Source organism: Myotis lucifugus, unplaced genomic scaffold (assembly GCF_000147115.1).
Source record: "Myotis lucifugus unplaced genomic scaffold, Myoluc2.0 scaffold_83, whole genome shotgun sequence".
Lineage (NCBI taxonomy): Eukaryota > Metazoa > Chordata > Mammalia > Chiroptera > Vespertilionidae > Myotis > Myotis lucifugus.
This window is the reverse complement of record NW_005871131.1, coordinates 572678-594352: the sequence shown is the minus strand read 5'-3', so window position 1 is coordinate 594352 and position 21675 is coordinate 572678. Positions and strand designations below refer to the sequence as shown.

The 21675-nt window shown below is 39.9% G+C and overlaps 1 protein-coding gene across 1 annotated transcript in view; it reads left to right on the top strand.

The window, feature by feature from the left end:
- SFMBT1 (Scm like with four mbt domains 1) overlaps window positions 1-21675 on the top strand; it is an 89759-nt gene that overhangs the window by 59609 nt on the left and 8475 nt on the right. Inside the window, 12 exon segments of the mRNA XM_023755678.1 lie at window positions 2077-2323; window positions 2986-3080; window positions 3798-3845; window positions 3847-3900; window positions 5647-5797; window positions 8106-8188; window positions 13361-13487; window positions 14503-14616; window positions 16810-16852; window positions 18309-18373; window positions 20555-20694; window positions 21505-21614. Of these exon segments, the coding sequence (XP_023611446.1) occupies window positions 2077-2323; window positions 2986-3080; window positions 3798-3845; window positions 3847-3900; window positions 5647-5797; window positions 8106-8188; window positions 13361-13487; window positions 14503-14616; window positions 16810-16852; window positions 18309-18373; window positions 20555-20694; window positions 21505-21614 (1277 nt within the window).

Here is a 21675-nt window from a genome sequence, read left to right as displayed (position 1 = left end):
TTGTGTATCTTTTTCTAGAGAAATGTCTTTGCCCATTTTAAAAATTTTAATTATTTATTTGTTTATATATTTATATGTTTTTTATTGCTTTTTTTGAGAGAGAGGAAGGAAGAGAGAGAGAGAGAGAGAGAGAGAGAGAGAGAGAGAGAGAGAAACATATATTGGTTGCCTCTTGTGGGTGCCCCAGCCAGGGATTGAACCCACAATCTAGGTATGTGCCCTGACTGGGAATTGAACCCACAACCTTTTGGTATAGGAGATTACTCTCCAATCAACTGAGCCACCTTTGCCAGGGCGTCCCTTTTTAAATTGGGTTATGTCTTTTAATATATATTTTATGATTTTTACAGAGAGGAAGGGAGAGGGATAGAGAGTTAGAAACATCGATGAGAGAGAAACATTGATCAGCTGCCTCCTGCACACCCCCTACTGGGGATGTGCCCACAACCAAGGTACATGCCCTTGACCGGAATCGAACCTGGCACCCTTGAGTCTGCAGGCTGACGCTGTATCCATTGAGCCAAACCGGTCAGGGCGGGTTATGTCTTTTAATTATTGAGTTGTAAGAGTTTCTTATGAATTTTAGTTGCAAGTCTAGATCAGATAAATAATTTTCAAATATTATCTCCAGTTCTGTGGATTATCTTTTCACTTTCTTGATATCATTTACAGCACAAACATTTTTTATTTTTATGTAGTCCATTTTATCTGTTTTTTCTTTTTTTTGCTTGTGCTTTGGTGTCATATCTAGGAAAGCTTTGCTTAACCTGACTCATTTCATTATGTTTAGCTAGGACTTGGTACATGTTAAAGACTCAGTAAAATTTGAGCAAATGCATGAAATCATGAACAAATGAATTAATAAATATTCTTCTGTACATTGACCTTGATTCTGCCATTTTATCTTTAGCTGTGAATGTGGTTCCTCCACTTGTTCCCATGTTCATTTGCATAATAAGAATATGCAAGTGTCACAGAGCAGTTCTTATTAGAAAAAATGTAAGTTTGAATATTAAGAATTGATTATGTAATAATGTTGGAATTAGCATTCCTCTTTATTCTTTATTGTAGCTTTTAATATATATCTAGAGAGTGAGACTTAAACTTTTCCTTTCTATCAGTGTGAAAGCACTGTGTTCTTAAGAACATTGTGAAATGAGTAAAAACATCAGAAACAACCTAAGTGCCATCCGTAGATAAGTGGATCAATCACTGCCCATTTGTAATACTGGATAGCAATACAACCGTTTAAAATAATGAGGAAGCCCTAGCCGGTTTGGCTCAGTAGATAGAGAGTTGGCCTGCAGACCGAAGTCCTGGGTTTGATTCTGGTCAAGGGCAAGTACCTCGGTTGCAGGCTCCTCTCCAGCCTAGACCCTGGTCAGGGCTTGTGCAGGAGGCAACCAATTGATGTGTTTCTCTCACATTGATGTTTCTCTCTGTCTTTCCCTCTCTCTTCCGCTCTTTCTAAAAATCAGTGGAAAAATATCCTCGAGCAAGGATTAAAAATAATAAAACAATGAGGAAGATTTGTATGTGCTATTATAGAAAGATAGCTATGATTTATTAAGTGACAGACACAAATTGAAAAACAGTTTACAGTGTTCCTATTAAAAAAAATGAGAGAGTGAAAGACACAGACTTGTGTGTAGAAAACCCAGTTTCAGAGAGTGTGTGCCAAAGTGTTTATTGTGTTTTTCTTTTTAAAGGTGGGATTGTGAGGTATTTCGACTTTTGTTGTTTTTTTTCTTTGATGATCATATTTGCTTTTACAACAATCAGAGACTAATGATGATATTTTTAAAATCCTTACTAGATTAAGCTATCTAACATAATCCTCAAGGCAGAGATCTGTTAGAATAGTTTTATTGCATTATAGGCAGATTTTTTTTAAGACAAACATTTTATATCACCTACAGATAATACTATAGGTTCTTTTATGATATTAGACAATTCAGTATCACTGACTTTGAATGGGTAAAAATATAAAGGCTTGTTTGAGGTTATTTAAACTTGACTTTTTAGAATATTATGTTAATTTCTCTTATGTAATATTGTCTCCTTTTTTACCTACAGCTCCGTAACGGGAGGAACCCTTTAGATCTCATTGCTCCAGGCTCTAGGCTGGAATGTCAAGCTTTCCAGGACACGCTAAGCACTTGGATTGTTACTGTAGTAGAAAACATTGGGGGAAGGCTGAAGCTACGCTATGAAGGACTTGAAAGTTCTGACAATTTTGAACTTTGGTTGTATTACTTGGATCCGTTTCTTCATCATGTTGGTTGGGCAGCTCAACAAGGATATGAACTTCAGCCCCCATTAGGTGAAGAGAAATATAACATTTTTCTTTTAACTATTATATTATTGTTATAATATGTTTTTATTAATATTTATGAGGCTGAGAAAAGCATTATTCTGCATATTATAAAAGCCTTTATTACTTTGCATAATAGAGATATTGAAAAACATATAGGGAGTTAAGCTAAACACCTATTATTCTTTTCGTTTTATTGCTTTTGGTAAGAGGTCAGTATCAGGTGAGGCAGAAATCTATAAGGTATGCATATCATAGATTTCTGCCTCACCTGATACTGACCTCTTACCAAAATTAAAGAAAAATTCCCTAGGTAGCATTCATATAGGTATCGGAGTGGGACAGATCTTGAGTTCAAAGCAGATTGTCGATTAAGATATTATAACTGGAGTTACTGTGTAAATCAATTTGCATTTATTATTATGTGCCCCAGTTTGGATGTTGTATTATGTTATTTTGTGGACTACAGCAGTCCTTGATCTCACTGTAGGTGTTTGCACCGTACTTTACTCCCAAAGCTCTGAACCGAGGAGAGAAGATGGTATAAGTGGGCTTGAATCCTTTTCTTTCCCAGTGGAAAGTGATTTTTTATTTATGTGAATGCTTTCACAATAGTTACTGATACGTGTATTCTGTAGTTATTTAAAGTTATCTGTCTTGTTTTACTAAAGCCATCAGGCATCTGAAAAATGAAACTGAGTGGCAAGAGATCTTGGCCAAAGTGAAAGAGGAAGAGGAAGAGCCATTACCATCTTACTTATTTAAGGTAAAAACCAAAACGAGTGAAACAGTCTGAGGGAGGCGCAGGGCATAAAATAACCCCTGGAGTCAGAGTGCTGTGGCGTCCGAAGGAGGGAAGAGGTCTGAAGGCTGGAGTGATGTTCATCCTTTTCTTCTTCTAAAAATAGTCTAGGTTTTCTCCCAAAGACCTCTTAGAGCATTTTGAGCTTTTTCTACCCTTAAAAAAATTTTTTTTTAAATTTCCAATTATGGCTGACACAATATTACCTTAGTTTCAGGTATACAACATAGTGTTAGACATTTATGTAACTTACAAAGTGATCCCCCCAATAAGGTACCCATCTAACACCGTACAGAGTTATAATAATATTATTGTTATATTTCCTATGCTGATCTCTACATCCCTGTTACTGTTTTATAACTGGTAATTTGTACTTCTTAATCCCTTCAAAGTGAAGGAATTTTTCCTACGCTTAACTATATAGTTTTGACTTGTTATCAACTAAACTTGTTTTTCTGTCAGATAGCCTTTGTGTTTAAGATGTAGAGAGTAGGAGTGCCTCCTGTGGTTTTATTCCTGAATAATGTTTTCCAGGGAAGGAAATGATAGGATTAGGTTCTTTACCAGAAGTTGGACAGGTCCATTATTTTAATTAACTAAGGGTAGTATTCAGTTATATATGAGTGTAAAATTAATGTGAAAATACTATGTTCTTATTCCCTCTTGGTGTTTGCATTTCAGGACAAACAAGTGATCGGGTACACATTCATTCTCTGTAATATGAAACTAGGAAGCTGTGGATCCCTGGTCTCCTTTTGGGATCTCGCCTGCTACAGTTGTCAATGTCACTATCGTGAGGCACATATCTGTGGTAAGCAATAGTCAGGGTGACTGGGTTAGTTAGGAAATTAGTAGTATTTTGGTTTCAGGTTCTCCTGCCCAGTTCTCTATGGCCTCTTCCTTCTTTGGAGATTGGTTGCCCCAGCCAACCAAAGCGCAGGCACCAGAGTAGAGGGGCATGTTTTGGCGGGGGGGGGGGGGGGGCAGGCCTGCCTGTAATAGAGGAGAGTCAGCCGGCAGGTGAGCCGTGGTACCTGAAAAGCCTGGAGGCGGCAGTGTCACTGGTGTCCAGCCAGGTGCAGGAGATGTATGGGCAGCAGGTGATCAGTATCACGGGACCTGCCACTTGGATTGCCCAGCCATGGATTCTAGGTTCCGACTTTAATCTTTTGAAAGACTGACAAAAGTAAGGCTCTTGTTAGGAGTAGCCACAAGAACTGGGCAGGTGTCAAGGCCCAGTTACTCGGTTATTAGAACTGAGGCCATAAAGGAGAGAATTTCAGTTGAAAAACCCCATTTACTGAAAGTAGAACCAAAAGTCGTGCACAACTAGAGGAATAGTTGCTTTGATGCTGAGTCATCCAACCTGGTAAGATTGAAAGTTTCTTTGCCTTGGAAAAAGAATCATTCTTAGAATGGGGAGGAATTCTGACCCTGCAATGATGTCAGAAGACTGTAACTAGAGTCTGAAGGCTGTGGGGTGGTGAGGAGCCAGAGGAGGTTCATACAACTTCTTTGGCATTTGAAACTAGGCTAGGATCTTAAAATCGAATATACTGGTCCAGTTGACTCCTCAGTAAGCCTAAACTAAATTTTGTTTGGAACCATTTGAATCCAGGTTCTGCTAGTTCCTGCTTGCTCCTGGCTATGTAACACGGGGCAAGTTATTTAACCTCTTTTTTTATTTTTTTATTTTTTGAGTTTATTTTATTTCATTTTTTTTTACTTCTCATCTGAGGATATTTTTTCCATTAATTTTTAGAGAGGGGGCAAGGGAGGAAGGGAGGGAGGGAGAGAGGGAATGAAGGAGGGAGTGAGAGAGAGAGAGAGAGAGAGAAACATCAATTGGTTGCCTGCCACATGCTTCCTGACTGGGGCCAGGGAACAAACCTGCGACCCAGATACGTGCCTTTGACCAGGAATCGAACCCTCGACCCTTTGGTGTGCCGGCTAATGCTCTAACTACTGAGACACATGGCTTAACCTGTTTTTAAACTTAGTTTCTTTATCTGCAAAATGGAGTTGATAATAGTGCCTACCTCGTTAGATTGTTAGGAAGATTAAATCTGATTAATTAAAGCATTCAATTAAAATAGTGTCTGACACAGAAAACATTTATTGAGTGTGTAAGTAGTAGTGTTAATACCCATTATAGTTAAGAACTTTTTTTTAAAAAATCACATCCAAGCACATGTTTTCATTGATTTTTAGAGAGAGAGAGAAACATCAAACTGTTGCCTTCTGTATGTACCCGACCAGGATTGAGCCTGCAACCTGGGTGTGTGCCCTGACCGAGAATTGAGCATGCAACCTTTTTAGTGTATGGGACAATGCTCCAACCAACCAAGCCACCTGGCCAGGGCATAGCTATAAACTTTTGTAACATGTTCAGTTGTGCCAAGGAAATGACATGTGTATGTATGTGTGTATGTGAGTGTGTGTGTGTGTGTACATGTGTGCATGCACATACATGCGTGCATGGGCACATACACATAAAACTATTCTTTTATTTTATCAATTGTATGTACAGGTTTTTGACGAGAAGTACTTTCTGGTGGAAATGGATGATTTGCGACCAGAGAATCATGCAAGGCGATCCTTTGTGTGTCATGTTGACAGTCCTGGTATTTTCCCTGTGCAGTGGAGTCTGAAGAATGGTTTACACATCACACCCCCTCCTGGTATTCATTCGTTCTGTTCTGAATTGGTTATCAGGAACTTTCCTTTGAAATGAGATTTATCAGATACGTTACCTGCATCTCTTGTCCCTTTCTCTCTTCATGCCCCAGCCTCTCCTTAACATTTCGGAGCCCAGGACAAGTATAAGTGAAGGCCTAGGATCCATATATTTACATACTTGAAAGTTATAAATTGTTAAGCTCTAAATGAAGTCTGTTCTGTCCTACCGTGACAAATGCATCTTCATGACAACCTGGGGTTCCATGTGGGTTCCTTAGTTCCTTCCATCTTGTTTCTGTTGGGAGGTCACAGAAGGGTGGGGATAGTTTGTGCAGTGGATGCTGAGAGCTGATTTATGAGAAGAGATGTGAGAGCCAGAGCTCGGAGGTATATTATTGGTGATTTTTAGGTATCTGGGCCTTATCTTAGAGGGAGACTGTTCAGATCCAAAGAGAGGTTTATGGTCAAGAGTAGGACATAGAGGGGTAGTAGATAGGAAAATAGCAGCTCATGTTCTGGTATTTGCAGCTTTGCAAAATATAATCTTTGACCCTTTAATCAAAACTTATAAATATGACTTCGTTAAGCTTGAATGAAATTTTTAATATTTTTTAACTTGGAATATCTGGAAGTGTCAGACATTTTTCTGAGTTTTCTATCAGCAAACGAGATTTGTTGGCAGACTCTCCATCCTTTTTTATAGGCTTCTAGTGAAGGCCAGCTAAATGCTGACTGCTGGAGCATGGGGCTGGGAGTGCCCTGTGTGCGAGCAGGAGTCATAAGCTCAGAGCTTTTGCCTTCCATTCAGTTTTCTTTCATCCAGCAAACATTATGGAATGTTTGCTATGAACCAGACATTGGGCTTGTCACTAGGGGGTCCAACACATTTCCTTCAAGGAGCAAGAGGGAGAACAGTAACAGAGCCTCCCAGGTCCTCCTTCGTCAGTGAACAGACTGGGAGAGCCTGCCTGGTGGGATGGGGTGAGGGGCACATCTGCAAGAGCAAGTTCTTGTTTTTCAGGAAGGCTCTGTGCATCCCAAGTTCTTTATCCTGCCTGCTGACTTTCGTGAAAAGGAGAACCCATGATTAAAGCTATTGGGCTTTCAGCACTGTTATAGACAACTCAACTGTCTTTGTAAATAGAAGGAAAGTAGTGGAATATCTCATTGAAAATGGCAGATAATTTACTGTGAGGAATTGAGGTGGAGGCAGAGGTAGAACATGATACCAGTCTCAGTTGGGCAGAAGCGATTGCAGGGGCTGTTTGGCTGTAGGATTGGCATAGTCTTGAGTAGCTTGCTTTGTACCTGTGAGCTCTGCAGAGCCTAGAGGCCTCAGACACAGCAGGCGCAGCCCAGCTCCTTGCACACAGATGCAGAGACTTCTCCCCAGAACCTGGTAGATTTAAGTGGAGAGGCAAGTTCAACTTTTTTTCTAAAAGAATTCATGATTCAGGTTATAAGAGCATTGAAATTCTGTAGGGCATGAATCATAGTCAAGAACATCATATTCGTAGGAGCTAAGATATGTTTAAGGAAACAGCTTTATGAAAGAAAAAAGTCTTAGCTGATTACATAGTACTGCTGTCTCCTTTAGAGCCTAAGTCATAATAGGATTGATGATAAGATTGGATTTATTGGTACAAATCAAATCCAGTTATAACTGTCTTAAATTTTTTTGTAAATTGTCAGTAATTAATCATATAAAATATTGCTCAAAATAAATGCCTCATTTGAAATTAAAAACTTATCCAAAGAATTATATTGTCATGTAGTTTGACCACATTTGCTCTGTTTTATAAAATAAACAAACAATGCTTTGGATTTATAAAGTGTTTTTACCCCCATCTCTAGAATGATTAGAGTCCCCAAATTAGCAAAATTAGAAGTTGTGGGTGCACATTTGGCAGAGCAATAAAGCCAGGCATGCTTTTGTGATGTGAATCATTGTTTTTGTTTGTTTGTTTATTTGTTTGTTTGTAATTATTATTTAAAGTATTATATATTTCTCCTTTCTCCTCATCAACCCTTCCCCGGCCACGCCCACCCCCCAGGACATGCCCCTACCGCCCCAGTGTCCATGTCCATTGGTTATGCTTGTATGCATGCATTCAAGTCCTTTGGTTGATCTCTTACCTCCCCAGCCCCTCCCCTGCCTTTCCTCTGAGGTTTGACAGTCTGTTCAATGCTTCTCTGTCTTTGTATCTACTTTTGTTCATCAGTTTATGTTGTTCATTATATTCCACAAATGAGTGAGATCATGTGATATTTGTCTTCTCCGACTGGCATTGTTCTCCTGTCTCTACCTAGGCTACCCTGGCCAGGACTTTGATTGGGCCGACTACCTCAAACAGTGTGGTGCTGAAGCTGCTCCCCAGAGGTGCTTCCCTGAGGTGAGAACCCGGACCGACCTCTCCACCCCTCGCAGCCACTGCTTCCTGTGCTTTTTGTGATGAGTGCTCTGAAGTCAACCCACCCACTCAACCCAAATAAGCATCTTGTTGATTGTAATCAAATGGTCCAAGGAAAAATCCATTCACTGCAGAAGCTAATTTGTTAATTATTTAAAGTTTATCAGTTTTATTTTTTATTAACTGAAATATGAATTTAAAATTGTAGTTCATAATGATTTTTGATGGTTCAATAATATGAAAAAATATTCAGTGGAAAAAATTGTTAAACTTATTTAAAACTACTCTATCAAAATAATTATATTTTTAGCATAATAATAAATAATTTATTTATCAAAATAAAACCATGCACATGGCTTACAAACCCAAACAGCAGTAAAAAGCTTAGAACATAAAACAACACTTCTCAGCCTAACCGGTTTGGCTCAGTGGATAGAGCGTCGGCCTGCGGACTGAAGGGTCCCAGGTTCGATTCCGGTCAAGGACATGTACCTTGGTTGCAGGCACATCCCCAGTAGGGGGTGTGCAGGAGGCAGCTGATCAATGTTTCTAACTCTTGATCCCTCTCCCTTCCTCTCTGTAAAAAAATCAATAAAATATATTTTTTAAAAAATAAAAAAACAAAACAAAACAGTTCTCTGTCCTGTCCTGTCCCTTTCCACTCCCCCTTCCGACAGCAGGCCCTTCTACTCTTCCTACAGTTTTTCTGGTAGTTACCCTTCTCATTTCCAAAATAACATGCTGTTTTTTGAATCATTCATTTCAAATATGTCTATTGGTTCTATATTATGGTAAATGAACACTTAGCTATTTTATATTACCTTTCTCCTCTGTCTTACCCCCACCTCTTCTTTCTAGTAGAGTTATATTATAATTTTTGGTTAACTCTGAATTAAGTATATTATCACATGCATGCTGATATTATTCATAGCTTAGTACTGCAATATTTTATGATTGGTTCCTTTTTTAATTGCCTTGTTTTTCATAGCTTAATTTTCTTGGTTTTATTGCTGGTTTTTCCCACACCTTCCAGTAGCCTGCCATAACTATTTCCACAAAGGCAATCACATTAGGAAATCTGTCATTCCCCCACTTTATGAAACAATTTATTTGAGAGATGGGAAAGACATGAATAATATATGCAGATGTTCCCTTATCTGACTCTGTCAGACAGATAATTAGTGGGTTAATTGAAAGTCAGATAAATCAGGGAATCATTTTTTTGATGAAGCAGTCTTTTAATCTAAGATGTATAAATATGCATTCATTTGTTTATCTTTTGGTAAGGCTTTTCCTTTGAGTATAGATGGTCAACAAGTGTTCCCTCGAGTTTTTTCTTGCATGAACTACGCCTAACATAAACTCTGATTTTCAGTAAAATGACAACTTTGTTACTTTGAAACAATTTGAATGTAATATGCAACCAGACACTTTTGCAGGTGTCTGAAGTTCCCCCATTAGCATATGTTGCTTTGGCTCCGCCCACCTGGTAAATGGGCCCTGAGTGAGATGGTGATTGTACAGAACACAAGCACAGGGTCCCCGTGCCTGGGTCATAGTTCATGTTTGGAGCCAAATACTCACACAGCGCCCTGTACCATTGTCCAGAGTCTCCTCGGTCCCGCTAGACCTGGGTATTTTCTTCCTAGTTAAGGGGTTTTGTTGTTGCTGCTGCTGCTGTTGCTTTAGGGTAGAGGGGTTCAAATATAATATGTTCTCTAGCTGTGTTTTCTTTTTCTCGTGTACATGGCCATTCTGACACCCCGATATAGGAAATCTGTCTTATCTAATATTTTTCTTAGAGATATCCCTCCTAGCAACCTCTGTTCTCTCTCCCTGGATGGGTTGCTCTCTAGGCTTGCAGTGCAGTTTTAATCCTGGAAACTGCCCTTCAGTGCCACCCAAGGAATTGACTCTCCCCTTTCTGTTTTGTGTAGCTTGTGGCCTCCTCTTTCTTGGTTTACTCCCTGGTTTTGATGGAGCCAGTTTCTCAGTAGCTTCCTGAAATGTGATGTAAGGGAGGTAAATTTTTGTAGGCTTTACATGTTTGAAAATGTCTTCATTCTACTGATTTGATTGATTGTTTGGCTCAATGTGGCATTTTGAGTCAGAAGTTACTTAACAGTTTTGAAGATATTACTTAGTTGTTTTCTACCTTCCAGTGTTGCTCTACCTTTGAGGCAAGTTGAAGGCCATTCTTTTTCTTGATCTTTCATAGATGACCGACCTGCCTTTTACTTCCTCCTGGAAGGTTATAGAATCTCTTACCACGTTTCACAGTGACGAGCTATGGTGTGGCCTGTCGTCATTCACATGCTGGCTTTTCAGTGAGCACCTTCTCTCTGGACATTCGTGCCTCTCTGTGGGGAGGTTCTCTTGAATTTCTTCTTTGATTTCCTTCTATTTCTCTGTTTTCTTTTTCTAAGATTTTTGAATTTGTATGTTGGGGTTCTGGATGAGACCTCTGCTTTTCTTGATTTCCATTTCTTAGTCTTGAAGATTTCTTAAACTTTATCTTTCAACTCTTCTTTTTATTATTAATTAATTTTGAGAGAGAGAGAGACAGACAGACAGACAGACAGACAGACGTTGATTTGATGCGCCCTGACCAGAGATCAAACCCCAAAACTTGGTGTTATCGGGTCGATGCTCTAACCAACTGAGTGACCTGGTCAGGGCTTTCATACCTTTTTTTGAGTTTTCAATTTTTAATATCATAGTTTTGATATCCAGAACTATTTCTGTTCTGAGTATTTTGGTTTTAATAAACATATTATTCTTGTTTTAAGGATGCAATAGTTTTTCTTTTTTTTATTGATTTCAAAGAGGGAGGGAGAGAGAGAGAGAGAGAAACATCAGTGATAAGAGAGAATCATTGATTGGCTGCCTGTGGCATGCCCCCTACTGGGGATCGAGCCTGCAACCCAGGCATGTGCCCTGACCTGGAATCGAACTGTGACCTTCTTGTTCATAGTTCAGTGCTCAACCACGGAGCCACATGGGCCGGGCACAATAGTTTTTCTTGTCAGAGGATGTTAATTATCCCTTTGTTTTGGGAAGTTTTCTTCTCACTTAATCTGTTTTTTCCAAATTGTTTGCTTTGTCTGTCTTAGTCTCTAGCTTTCATATGTTTAGATGTCTTGTTATTCTTGGTTGGTTGCTTATATTTAAGGATGGGAGACTAAAAGAAAAAGCTGATTGAAGCTCTGAGTGCGTTGATGGGGCTTGTCAACCTTGAACTTCCATATAGGGTGGATCTGGCTGGTCTTTGTTGGGGACACCTAGTCCATATATTTATGTGTTTCTTCTTGGGCTTATCACAGTGATGGCGAACTTATGACACGCGTGTCAGAGGTGACACGCGAGCTCATTTTTTTGGTTGATTTTTCTTTGTTAAATGGCATTTAAATATATATAAAAATATCAAAAATATAAGTCTTTGATTTACTATGTTTGCAAATATCAAAAAATTTCTATATGTGACACGGCACCAGAGTTAAGTTAGGGTTTTTCAAAATGCTGACACGCCGAGCTCAAAAGGTTCGCCATCACTGGCTTATCATAAGAAGTCTCTTCTAGTCCCTTGCCTGGAGAGTAGAAACAAGGTCTGGGTCTCACATTCCATATGCAAACCATGTTTTGGACACTGCGTGCATTCCTTCACCAGTTCCCGTGTCCTCCTGCCAGGGGTCTTGTGTGTTACCCTCTCTGGAGGGTAAATTTCATCTTATGTAGGGGAGGGGAAGAGACAGTTGGCCTGAGCTGTGGAGTGGAGGAGCTGAGGGCACGACCTAAAGTTCAACAACAAATCTTTTTGTTTTAACTATTTCTCTTCCAACTCTAATTGCTCCCTACTTGCTGCTGCCAATTCTTAGCTTTCTTCACTGTCAGCTTAGATTTACTTGTCTTTAATCTGCTGAGTTAGTTCTAGACCAGTGGTTCCCAAACTTATTTGGCCTACCGCCCCCTGTCCAGAAAAAATATTACTCAGTGCCCCCTGGAAATTAATTTTTTTAAAATTTTAATAGCAATTAAACAGAAAGATATATGTATTAATGTTTCTACCTTTTTTGTAAAATATAGTAAAGAAAGGTGTAAATTAGAAACATTGAAGTTTGAAATTATGAAACTATTTATTGAACTCAGAATAAAAAGGTAATACAAAAAAAGTTAAAACAAATGCACCTGTGGCCATCACCGCCCCCCTGGATCGCTGCAGCGCCCACCAGGGGGCGGTAGCGCCCACTTTGGGAATCACTGTTCTAGACCCTATTCTGAATTGTAGCTTATAGAATGTTGTCTCCTTTCCTGTTTATCCTAGCAGGTTTATGTCTTTAAAAAACACACAATAAAACCACTTTGATGTTAGTGAGTTGTCAAAAGAAAGAGAAAACAATCAAATACAGTTAAGTTCTTTATTTTGACCCAGAAGCTGCAAAATTTTAAGACATACATTTGAGATGACCCCTTCCCTTTATTCATCAGCATTGTTCATCCGACTGCCTTTTATGACACACAGAGTGGTAGGAACCAGACAGTTTATTGTATGATGGGGCCCTTTATGGGAGGATCAGCGAACCAGTAGCGGTGAGAAGCCATTTGATTTGGGCACAGAGCTTAGGTATTTTATTTTATGGAAGCATCATACTGACCAAGGAGATAGGTGTTCTCAATTTCATCTGACATAAGAGGAAACTGAGTCAAAAGAAGTTATGTAACTTGAGCAAGGTCACAAAGGTAGCAGCAATGCAGGTATATCTGACTTCAGAGACTACAACACCAAAAGGAAAGACATTTTCCCGTTACTTCATGAAGAAACAAAACAAAGAAAAAGACACTTATAGCCTTAAAGTATTACTCTAGGACAGTGGTTTTCAACCTTCTGGCCCTTTAAACACAGTTCCTCATGTTGTGACCCAACCATAAAATTATTTTCATTGCTACTTCATAACTGTAATGTTGCTACTGTTATGAATCGTAATGTAAATATCTGATATGCAGGATGGTCTTAGGCGACCCCTGTGAAAGGGTCGTTCGCCCGCCAAAGGGGTCGCGACCCACAGGTTGAGAACCGCTGCTCTAGGATTAACTGTCAGTGGTCGCTCAGCTTAGCTCATGAGTTAATATTTAGTATGTTTTGGACTTATCTTCCAGTCGATTTCTGAGCACGAATTTAAGGAGCACATGAAGCTCGAGGCGGTGAACCCCCTTCTCCCCGAGGAGGTGTGCGTGGCCACCGTCAGCGCCGTGCGCGGCTCCTACCTGTGGCTCCAGCTGGAGGGTGAGTGCCAGGGCCCCGAGAAGCCTTCTGGGGACGCTCTTCTCCGCCTTTTCTGTTCACCCCTGTAGCGCTGTTTGTTAAACTTAATCGATTAGCTGAAGAGGACTCTTGTCCAGAGACTTCTAATTTATAATGTGAGATCCTAATGTGAGAACAGGATTCTTTTCTTGTTCTTGACTTTCACATTTTAGGAAATGAATGTAAATAAAAAGCCTTTACTACAGAGTCCCATGTTTTCTTGAAGGGAAAAGAATAAATCAAATAGCATTTATTTTGACTTGACCAAAATATATGGCCACGGGCATTAACAACTAACTCATTCAAGAGATAATATTTTGGTTGTCCCCATCCATTAGAACCAAAAAATATGTAAAATAAAAGAGATATATTATACTAAAAGTAATAGTCAACAGTGGTTTGTAGACAGAAGCACAGGGCACGTACTCAGCTCTGCAGTTACTGTGTGTGGCCTGGGTTTCGTTTTTTATTTGGCTGCCAAATAGACTCAGTACTTTCTGTTTCCAGTTTGTAGAATTGGCATTTGATACAGATATCAAGGACAGTATTGAATATAAACTTTATTTTTTAACCCCAGCTGAGTAACTTACCTATGCCACTTCCTGATTCGAATTCACTGATCTACCTTTGGCTTGTCCCCTTGTGCCACAACTGATGTTGGATATAATTGTCACTTTTGCCATTTTCCGATTATCTCATGGAGTTGACTGATATTTGTCAACCATCTGAATGATACTGCTGGTAGTTTCAGTTGCTTATTTGCTATTCTCTAAGGGTCACCTATATATTCACCACCCATTTAGGTCTTTATATAGCTATGCATGAGGTTAACTTTTTTCTTAATGTTTGTCACATGTGAAAAAGTATGACTTCTGTATAAAAGGGATTTGTTTATGAGTCTTTGTTCTGTATACACAATAGAACATTGATTGTCTAGAAAGTGGTTTATGAAAAAGGGTATTCAGTGGCCTAAACATTTTTTTTTTAATCTAAGCAGGTTCTAAGAAGCCTATACCTGAATGTATAGTGAGTGTGGACTCCATGGATATATTTCCTTTGGGCTGGTGTGAAACCAATGGCCATCCCCTCAGCACTCCTCGTCGAGCACGAGGTACTTGCCTTTTTCTGGGCCAGAGGGTTGGTTGTTAAATAATCTGTTGTGTGGCTGCTACCAATCAGGATGAATCTGGACATTTCAGAGAAAAACAAAATGACATTCTGGTTATCTGTTCATGTATCAGAAGTTGTTTATTGTAACAAACGTTTATCATCTTACTGTTTCTGTGGGTCAGGAATCTGGGCCCGTCTCTCACGGCTGCAGTCCGGGTGCCAGCCAGGCTGCAGCCACCGCAGGCCCGACGCGGGGAGGACCTGCTCCCAAGTTGACACAGAGGAGTGTTGGCAAGAACTCATTTCCTCGTGGACTGTTGGACCGAGGACCTCCGTTTCTTGCTGGCTGTTGGTGGGAGGTTTTCCTCAGTTTCTTGCCAGGTGGCCCTCTTTCTAGGGGAGCTCACAGCGTGGCAGTAGGGTTCAGTCAGCCAACAAGTGAGAGAGCAAGAGAGGTTGAGCAAGATGGAAGCCGGAGTATTTCTGTGACCTGATGCTAAAGTGACCCACTCCCCACCCCCTTTTAAAAGAGCTTTATTGAGATACCATTTATATAACATAAAATTTGCTCTTTTAAAGTATAGCAGGTCCTCAAATAATGTGGTTTGTTCAACATCATTTCATTACAACATTGATGAGCTGCCATAGGAACTTAACTCTTGTTTATATCAGTTAGCCTATGGTAAAATTGGTTTTGCTATATGTCATTTTGCTTGAAGTCATAGAATCTATTGAAGATGTTAAGTGAGGACTTAACTGTATACAGTTCAGTGGTTTTTAGTATATTCACAGAGTTTTGCCACTGTCACCACAGTCAATCTGAGAACATTTCATCATCTCAAAAGAAAACCACACTCCTCAGCAATCACCTCTTTGCCTCCTGCCCTGCAGCCCTCGCCCACACTAATCTAACTCCCATCTCTATAGATTTGCCTGTTCTGGACAGTTCTGTGAATGAAATCGTACACTATATGGTCTTTTGTGACTGCTTCTTTTAGTATGTTTTCAGAGTTTATTCATGTATCAATCCTTCATTTGTTTATATTTCTGAATAATATTCCATTGTTGTACCACATTTTGTGTACCCATGCATCAGTTGATAGACATTTGGATTGTTTTCATTCTTTAAGCGATTATGAATAATGAACATTTTTCACAGATTTTTATGTGGACTTAGGTTTCCATTTCACTGAGTGTAGCACTCTGTGTGTAACACTGACAGACTGTTTTCCAACGCAGCTGCACCATTTACGTTTACAGCAACGTGTGAGGGGTCCACTCTCTTCATATTCTCCCAACACGTATTTTCTGCGGGTTTCTTGTTTGCTATTTATAATAGCCATCCTGGTAGATGTCCGATGGCATCTTAACTGTGGTCTCGATTTGCCTTTCCCTAATGACTAGTTATGTGGAGCATTTTCTCATGCGCTTATTGGTCATTAGTGTATCTTCTTTGGAGAAATGTCTGTTCAAATCATTTGTCCATTTTTAATTATTTTATTGTTGAGTTGTAGGATTTTGTTACATATTCTAGATATTCTTTATCAGAAATATTACTTGCAAATATTTTCTCCCATTCTGTGGGTTGCCTTTACTTCTCTTGATAGTGTCCTTTGGTGCACAAAACTTTTTAATTTTGATGTAGTGCAACTTATTTTTTCTTTTGCTGCCTGTGCTTCTGTTGTCATAACCGAGAAATCACTGCCAAATCAATGACATGAATATTCCCCTCTATGTTTTCTTCTAAGAGTGTTATAGTTTTACCTCTGAAGTTTAGGTCTTTGATCCATGTGGAGTTACTTTTTGTATGTGGTGTAAGGTAAAGGTCCAACTTCATTAATGTGGATATTCGGTTTTCCCAGCACCACTGGTTGAAAAGACTACTTTCCATACTGTGTGTGTTGGCACCCTTGTCAAAACTAGTTTTTATTTTGAATATCTATTCCTGCTTAAAAAATATTCATGGGAGTTGATTGACCCACGGAGCCTTGAAAATATTATTTTTGGTCTTTGTTTAAAGACCCAGAAACTGTGCTTTAGTCTAGATATTCAGACATATCAGCACTTATTTATAGTACTTGCTAGTTATATATACATACAGGGTTCAAATATGCTAATGTTTTGTTAATATATATATAAGTTTTCCTCTGTCTTTTATTTTTTTCTTGACATACACATTATTTTCTTCTTACAGTACACAAACAAAGGAAAATTGCAGTGGTTCAGCCTGAAAAACAGTAAGTAACATAATAGTATGTTTGAACAGTTGATATTAGAAAGTTAGAATAGAAAAAGAAATAATTAAGAGTATATCTCCTCACATGTTAATTTCTCAGATGGAAGCATAATCCTTTAATTCAGCTTTTGATAATTTACATACTTCTCCTTACAGTGTATACATTTCCTAAAATGGCATTATATACAGAAGGGTAAAATCCACTCTCAAGATGTTCCCCAAATTGAGTTTTCTTTGGCTTTGAGAGCTGGGAGGCATTTGAATAAGAGAGAGAATAGAGTCTCCATGCTGGGATTTATTAAAGAAGATCAAAAATTGTAAAGTAGGACATGATTCGTGACAGTGAAACAGTGGATCCTGAAGACAGCGAAGGGAGAGGCGTATGGAAGGAGTGTCTGTGTGTCCCGTCAGGAGACACAGCTTTAGAGAAGCGGCTGGTTAGTGTTGCCTTAAAGATACAAGGGTTTCTGCGTGTACGCGTGTTTTTAAATATTGGGTTTTCAGTTTTGTATTAGTTTGCTCAGGCCACCCTAACAAAATGCCACAGGCTGGGTGGCTTAGACAACACGTTTACTTCTCACAGTTCTGCAGGGGGGAGTCCGAGATCAGTTTGGTTCCTGGTCAGGGCTCTCTTCCTCGCTGGCAGACTTATCACGGTGTCTTCACATGGAAAGGGTGGGAGGGAAGGAGAGCCTTCTCTCTTCCTCTTCTTACAAGGCCACCAATCCTGTTGGGCTAGAGCCCGACCCTTCTTACCTCCTAAAAGCCTTGTCTCCAAATACAGTCACATTGAGGATTAGGTCTTTGACATGGATTTTAAAGGGACACGATTCTGGTTATAACAAATTCTATATAATTTATATCTGCTTTTGTGGCTATGCGAGTAATAATACTGACCTTAGAAGTAGGAGGACACAGAATTCTAATCTAGGTAGTGATAGCAGTGACAAAAACCTGGCCTTGGATTTTTCCTTAACTTAGTTGTCAAGACTGATCCAAAGTTTTAGTCAGGAAGTATTCTAAGTAGATAAATTCGTCTTTTTCAGTGATTGCTGCAAATACAATAATTCTCTTTTTAAATAATATAATTTGTCTTTAATTTTTAAACTGATGGAAGAAGAAAACAGACTCTATATTAAAAATGTTTCTGTTCTTTAACAATTAAAAACAACAAATAGTCTACTTGCATTTTTAGAATCCCAGAAGGAATTCTGTAACTGTTGCTAATGTGAATGGGAGTTTGTTTGAATGTGCAGTATCCTCTGTCTATAGACGGTTGGCTCCCTAGGCTGTGTACAGTTGCCATTTAAAAAAAAGAAAGATCAAGGAAGCACCTTCTATTACAGATTTCGCTGTCTGCCACCGTTGCTTTCTTCTTAGATTTGAAGGAAACTAACCCTCACACTTTACTGACTTTACGGATTATTTTACTGTTTTGTTGTGTTTTCTTGACTCAGAATGCCATCCTCGAGGGCTGTCCATGAGGGCCTGAAGAGTCGGGAGCTGAACTCCACAGACTCGGGTAGGATTGAGTGCATGCAGCCGTAGGGAAGGAGGACCTGTAGTTTCTTTAATGGACGGTATCTAAAAATAAACAATACATTTGATTTATACAATGTAGCTTCAGAGGGGTCTCTGAATTGTGATGTTTGTCTCAAGATGTCCTTATTAACAATGATCTTTGGGCTTACATCTTTGTTCATTTACAGTGTCTACAGAATGAAGACATTAATATCTCCCACATGACCACAGTCAAGTTTAGGTTTTGTGATAGGTCAGGTCACCTTGGGAAAGGAGTCTTAAGACTGATCACTTACTGGGTGCCAAGGGCTCCGGAGGTCAATATTATTATCCCCGAGTTTAGATAAAGAAACAGGCTTTCCAGGCAGTGCTCTTTCATATATATATATATATATATATATATATATATATATATATATATGTATATGTATATGTATATGTATATGTATATGTATATATATTTATTTCACAATTAAAAAAATAAAGCACTGGAAAAACAGGTTGTTCCAGAGGCGATACCTGATCAATGAGACAAGGCTCTTTTTGGAGGCCAACAATCTCTCCCCGGAACTGCTCTTGCCTCCCCCTGTGCTGGTTGTGTTATGCTTAGCATCTTGGCTGTGTGTCTTCTAGCACAGGTTGGGCACCTGGATGGTAGTTAGTAAATGCCTAGAAAAGAAAAGAAACCAAAGCTTAGAGAGATCATTCAGTTTATGAGTCAGAAATGAAACTCAGATCTTTCTCAAGTTCAAAACCTGCATTTTTTTGGTCTCTTCTACCCACTGCCTTTTCATTATATCATTTATACATGGAGGATCAGGGCTGTGTAACTCATTTTTGATGTATTACTATGCCTACGGAAACTACAGAATTAAGACATTAATATCTCCCACATGACCACAGTCAAGTTTAGGGTTTGTGATAGATCAGGTCACCTTGGAAAAGGAGTCTGAGACTGATACTTATATGAAGGAGTTTCATTGGGGAGTACTTTTGGGAACAACTCCTTGGAGGGGTAAAGGAAGCAGGACTGGGCAGAGGGAGAAGTTGAGCCACATTCAGAGTAACAGAACTCCAGTCCCACGGGGAGCCTTGGTGCTGCTATAGCCACTCAGACTCGTCCCTAAGTGAGGCAGTTCCTGGAAATAGGCTGCTGCTCCCTCTCCGCCTCACAAAGGGTGGGGTCTTGGGCAGGGGGGCTCTCCTAGTGAGGGAGGCCTAGGCTGAGTGAGGGTAATCCCAGGATAGACTTACAGCCCAGAGCTATAAACTGTCAACATCCCCAGCGGCAGGGAGCGTAAGTGCCTTAATCCCGAAAGGGGGATCTGGGTGGTAGAGTTCAGATGCAGAAGTGGACACCGACATGCTGACCCGTGTGCCAAGACCATTCTTAGGAGCATTATGCACTGCAGGGTCCTGTCGACAGTGGGCAGTGCACACACAGCTCCTTTCCTCACGTTGGCTAACAGCGTCCATCAGAAGAGCTTCTCGCTGTTTGATATATAAAATGAAGGTGTTTTAGTGCCTTTGAATTTTTTACATTCAGTTGCTGGGTTGCCAACCACTATGAGGGGATTTTTAAAAAATACTGTATTGCAGTACAGTATTCATATATAAAAATGGTTGAAGAGAGGGGTCTCTAGGCCCAGTTATACCCCACAGTACTTAAAGAATTAGAGATGTGACCACAGTGTACTTCCAGCCCTCTGAGAAATCCCAGATATGGGAGGACACTCACATCATAAAGGCTGCCGTTGTAGTAGTTTGGTGCTTTCAAGGGAATGAACTGAGGTTCTGGATAGTATTCACCATCACCCCCTGGAAATATTCCAGAGTCCATTATTGAATAGGTGGTTGTCAGGAATCATCATGGGTTCTGGAAGAAATCTTCCACTTCCTTGATTGATAGAAGTATAAGGCTCTAGAACAGTGTCACTAACCCAGGAGTTAATCTGCACGTAATTTAGGACGTTGTCTGATTTTAGCAGTGATAAGCTCTATAATAGGGTTGTTGTATTTTAAGGGCACTCTCAGATAACATGTAAAACATCAAGATAATGTAATTTCTAATATTATATAATGGTGTAGATGCTTGTTTTTCCCGCAGTAACCCAACTTTGAAAATAGGGGTTGGAAAATGACTGTTCTGAATATTTGTTTTTTTTTTCTTTTCATTTCCCAGTTATGATTAATGGAAAATATTGCTGTCCAAAGATATACTTCAACCACCGTTGCTTCTCAGGGCCATATCTTAATAAAGGAAGAATCGCTGAGCTGCCTCAGTGTGTGGGACCTGGAAACTGTGTTCTGGTCCTCAGAGAGGTAAGGTTCTGGCCGAGATCAAAAGAACTTGGAAACTTCACCGCAGTTTCATAAACACATTCATGCAAAGATCTCTGCATGCCATGGGAGTGACAACCTTAGGTTTTGTCATAAGTGATTAACTTTTCTCGTGTTGGACAGTGAACTGGGCATGAAATTATTTCTGCCCACAGGACCTTCACCTGTTAAGCGGTTCTTCACATAGCAGGCTCACCTCTGTCAGTGTAAAAGGTCTCTGTCAGAGACCACATGGGAACTGGGCAAGAGTTGGTGTGAGAATAGTCAGTCTGTCACCGAGAGGCTGCGGTGTGGCATTAATCCGGGACCGTGACACAGCTGCGTGTCTGCTGGACTTGCAGAGCTTCCTGCCAGGATGCCACAGTGCCAGTAACAGATGTGAGGAGCATCAAACTGTTCAGCCCACGGGAGGGCAAGGCAGGCTGGGGAGGCTGGCACTCGGTCCGACTCCTCCACCCACACGAAGGCTCGGCTGTCTACAGTGTCCCAAAGAAACACAGTTTTCTGAGTATTGTGACTGGGAATGGATTCGGAACACACACTAGAGTAATTTTAAATCATGGTTCCATTTCTTTCTGACCGTAACGTTTTAAATATTTAAGAGAGTCTGATTACTCTCTTATTTGCAATTTTGATCAGGTGTCATATCTTTAGTATTACTATTTTGTTAACATTTGTTAACTAATGTGACTAGAATTAATCTCATAAATGACATGCTAAGGGATGGCAAGGTTCTAATGGTCTGCTTTTCTCCTTCCCAACCCATATTTCTGCTTTGAAAATGGAGCACAGGTCCTCACCTTACTTATCAATGCAGCTTACAAACCCAGCCGTGTCCTTCGGGAGCTGCAGCTGGACAAAGACTCTGTGTGGCATGGATGTGGGGAAGTCCTCAAGGCCAAGTGAGTAGGCTCCTCCGCCTTTCTGCATATGCACTCTTAACAGGTCACAGAATTGGTTCTC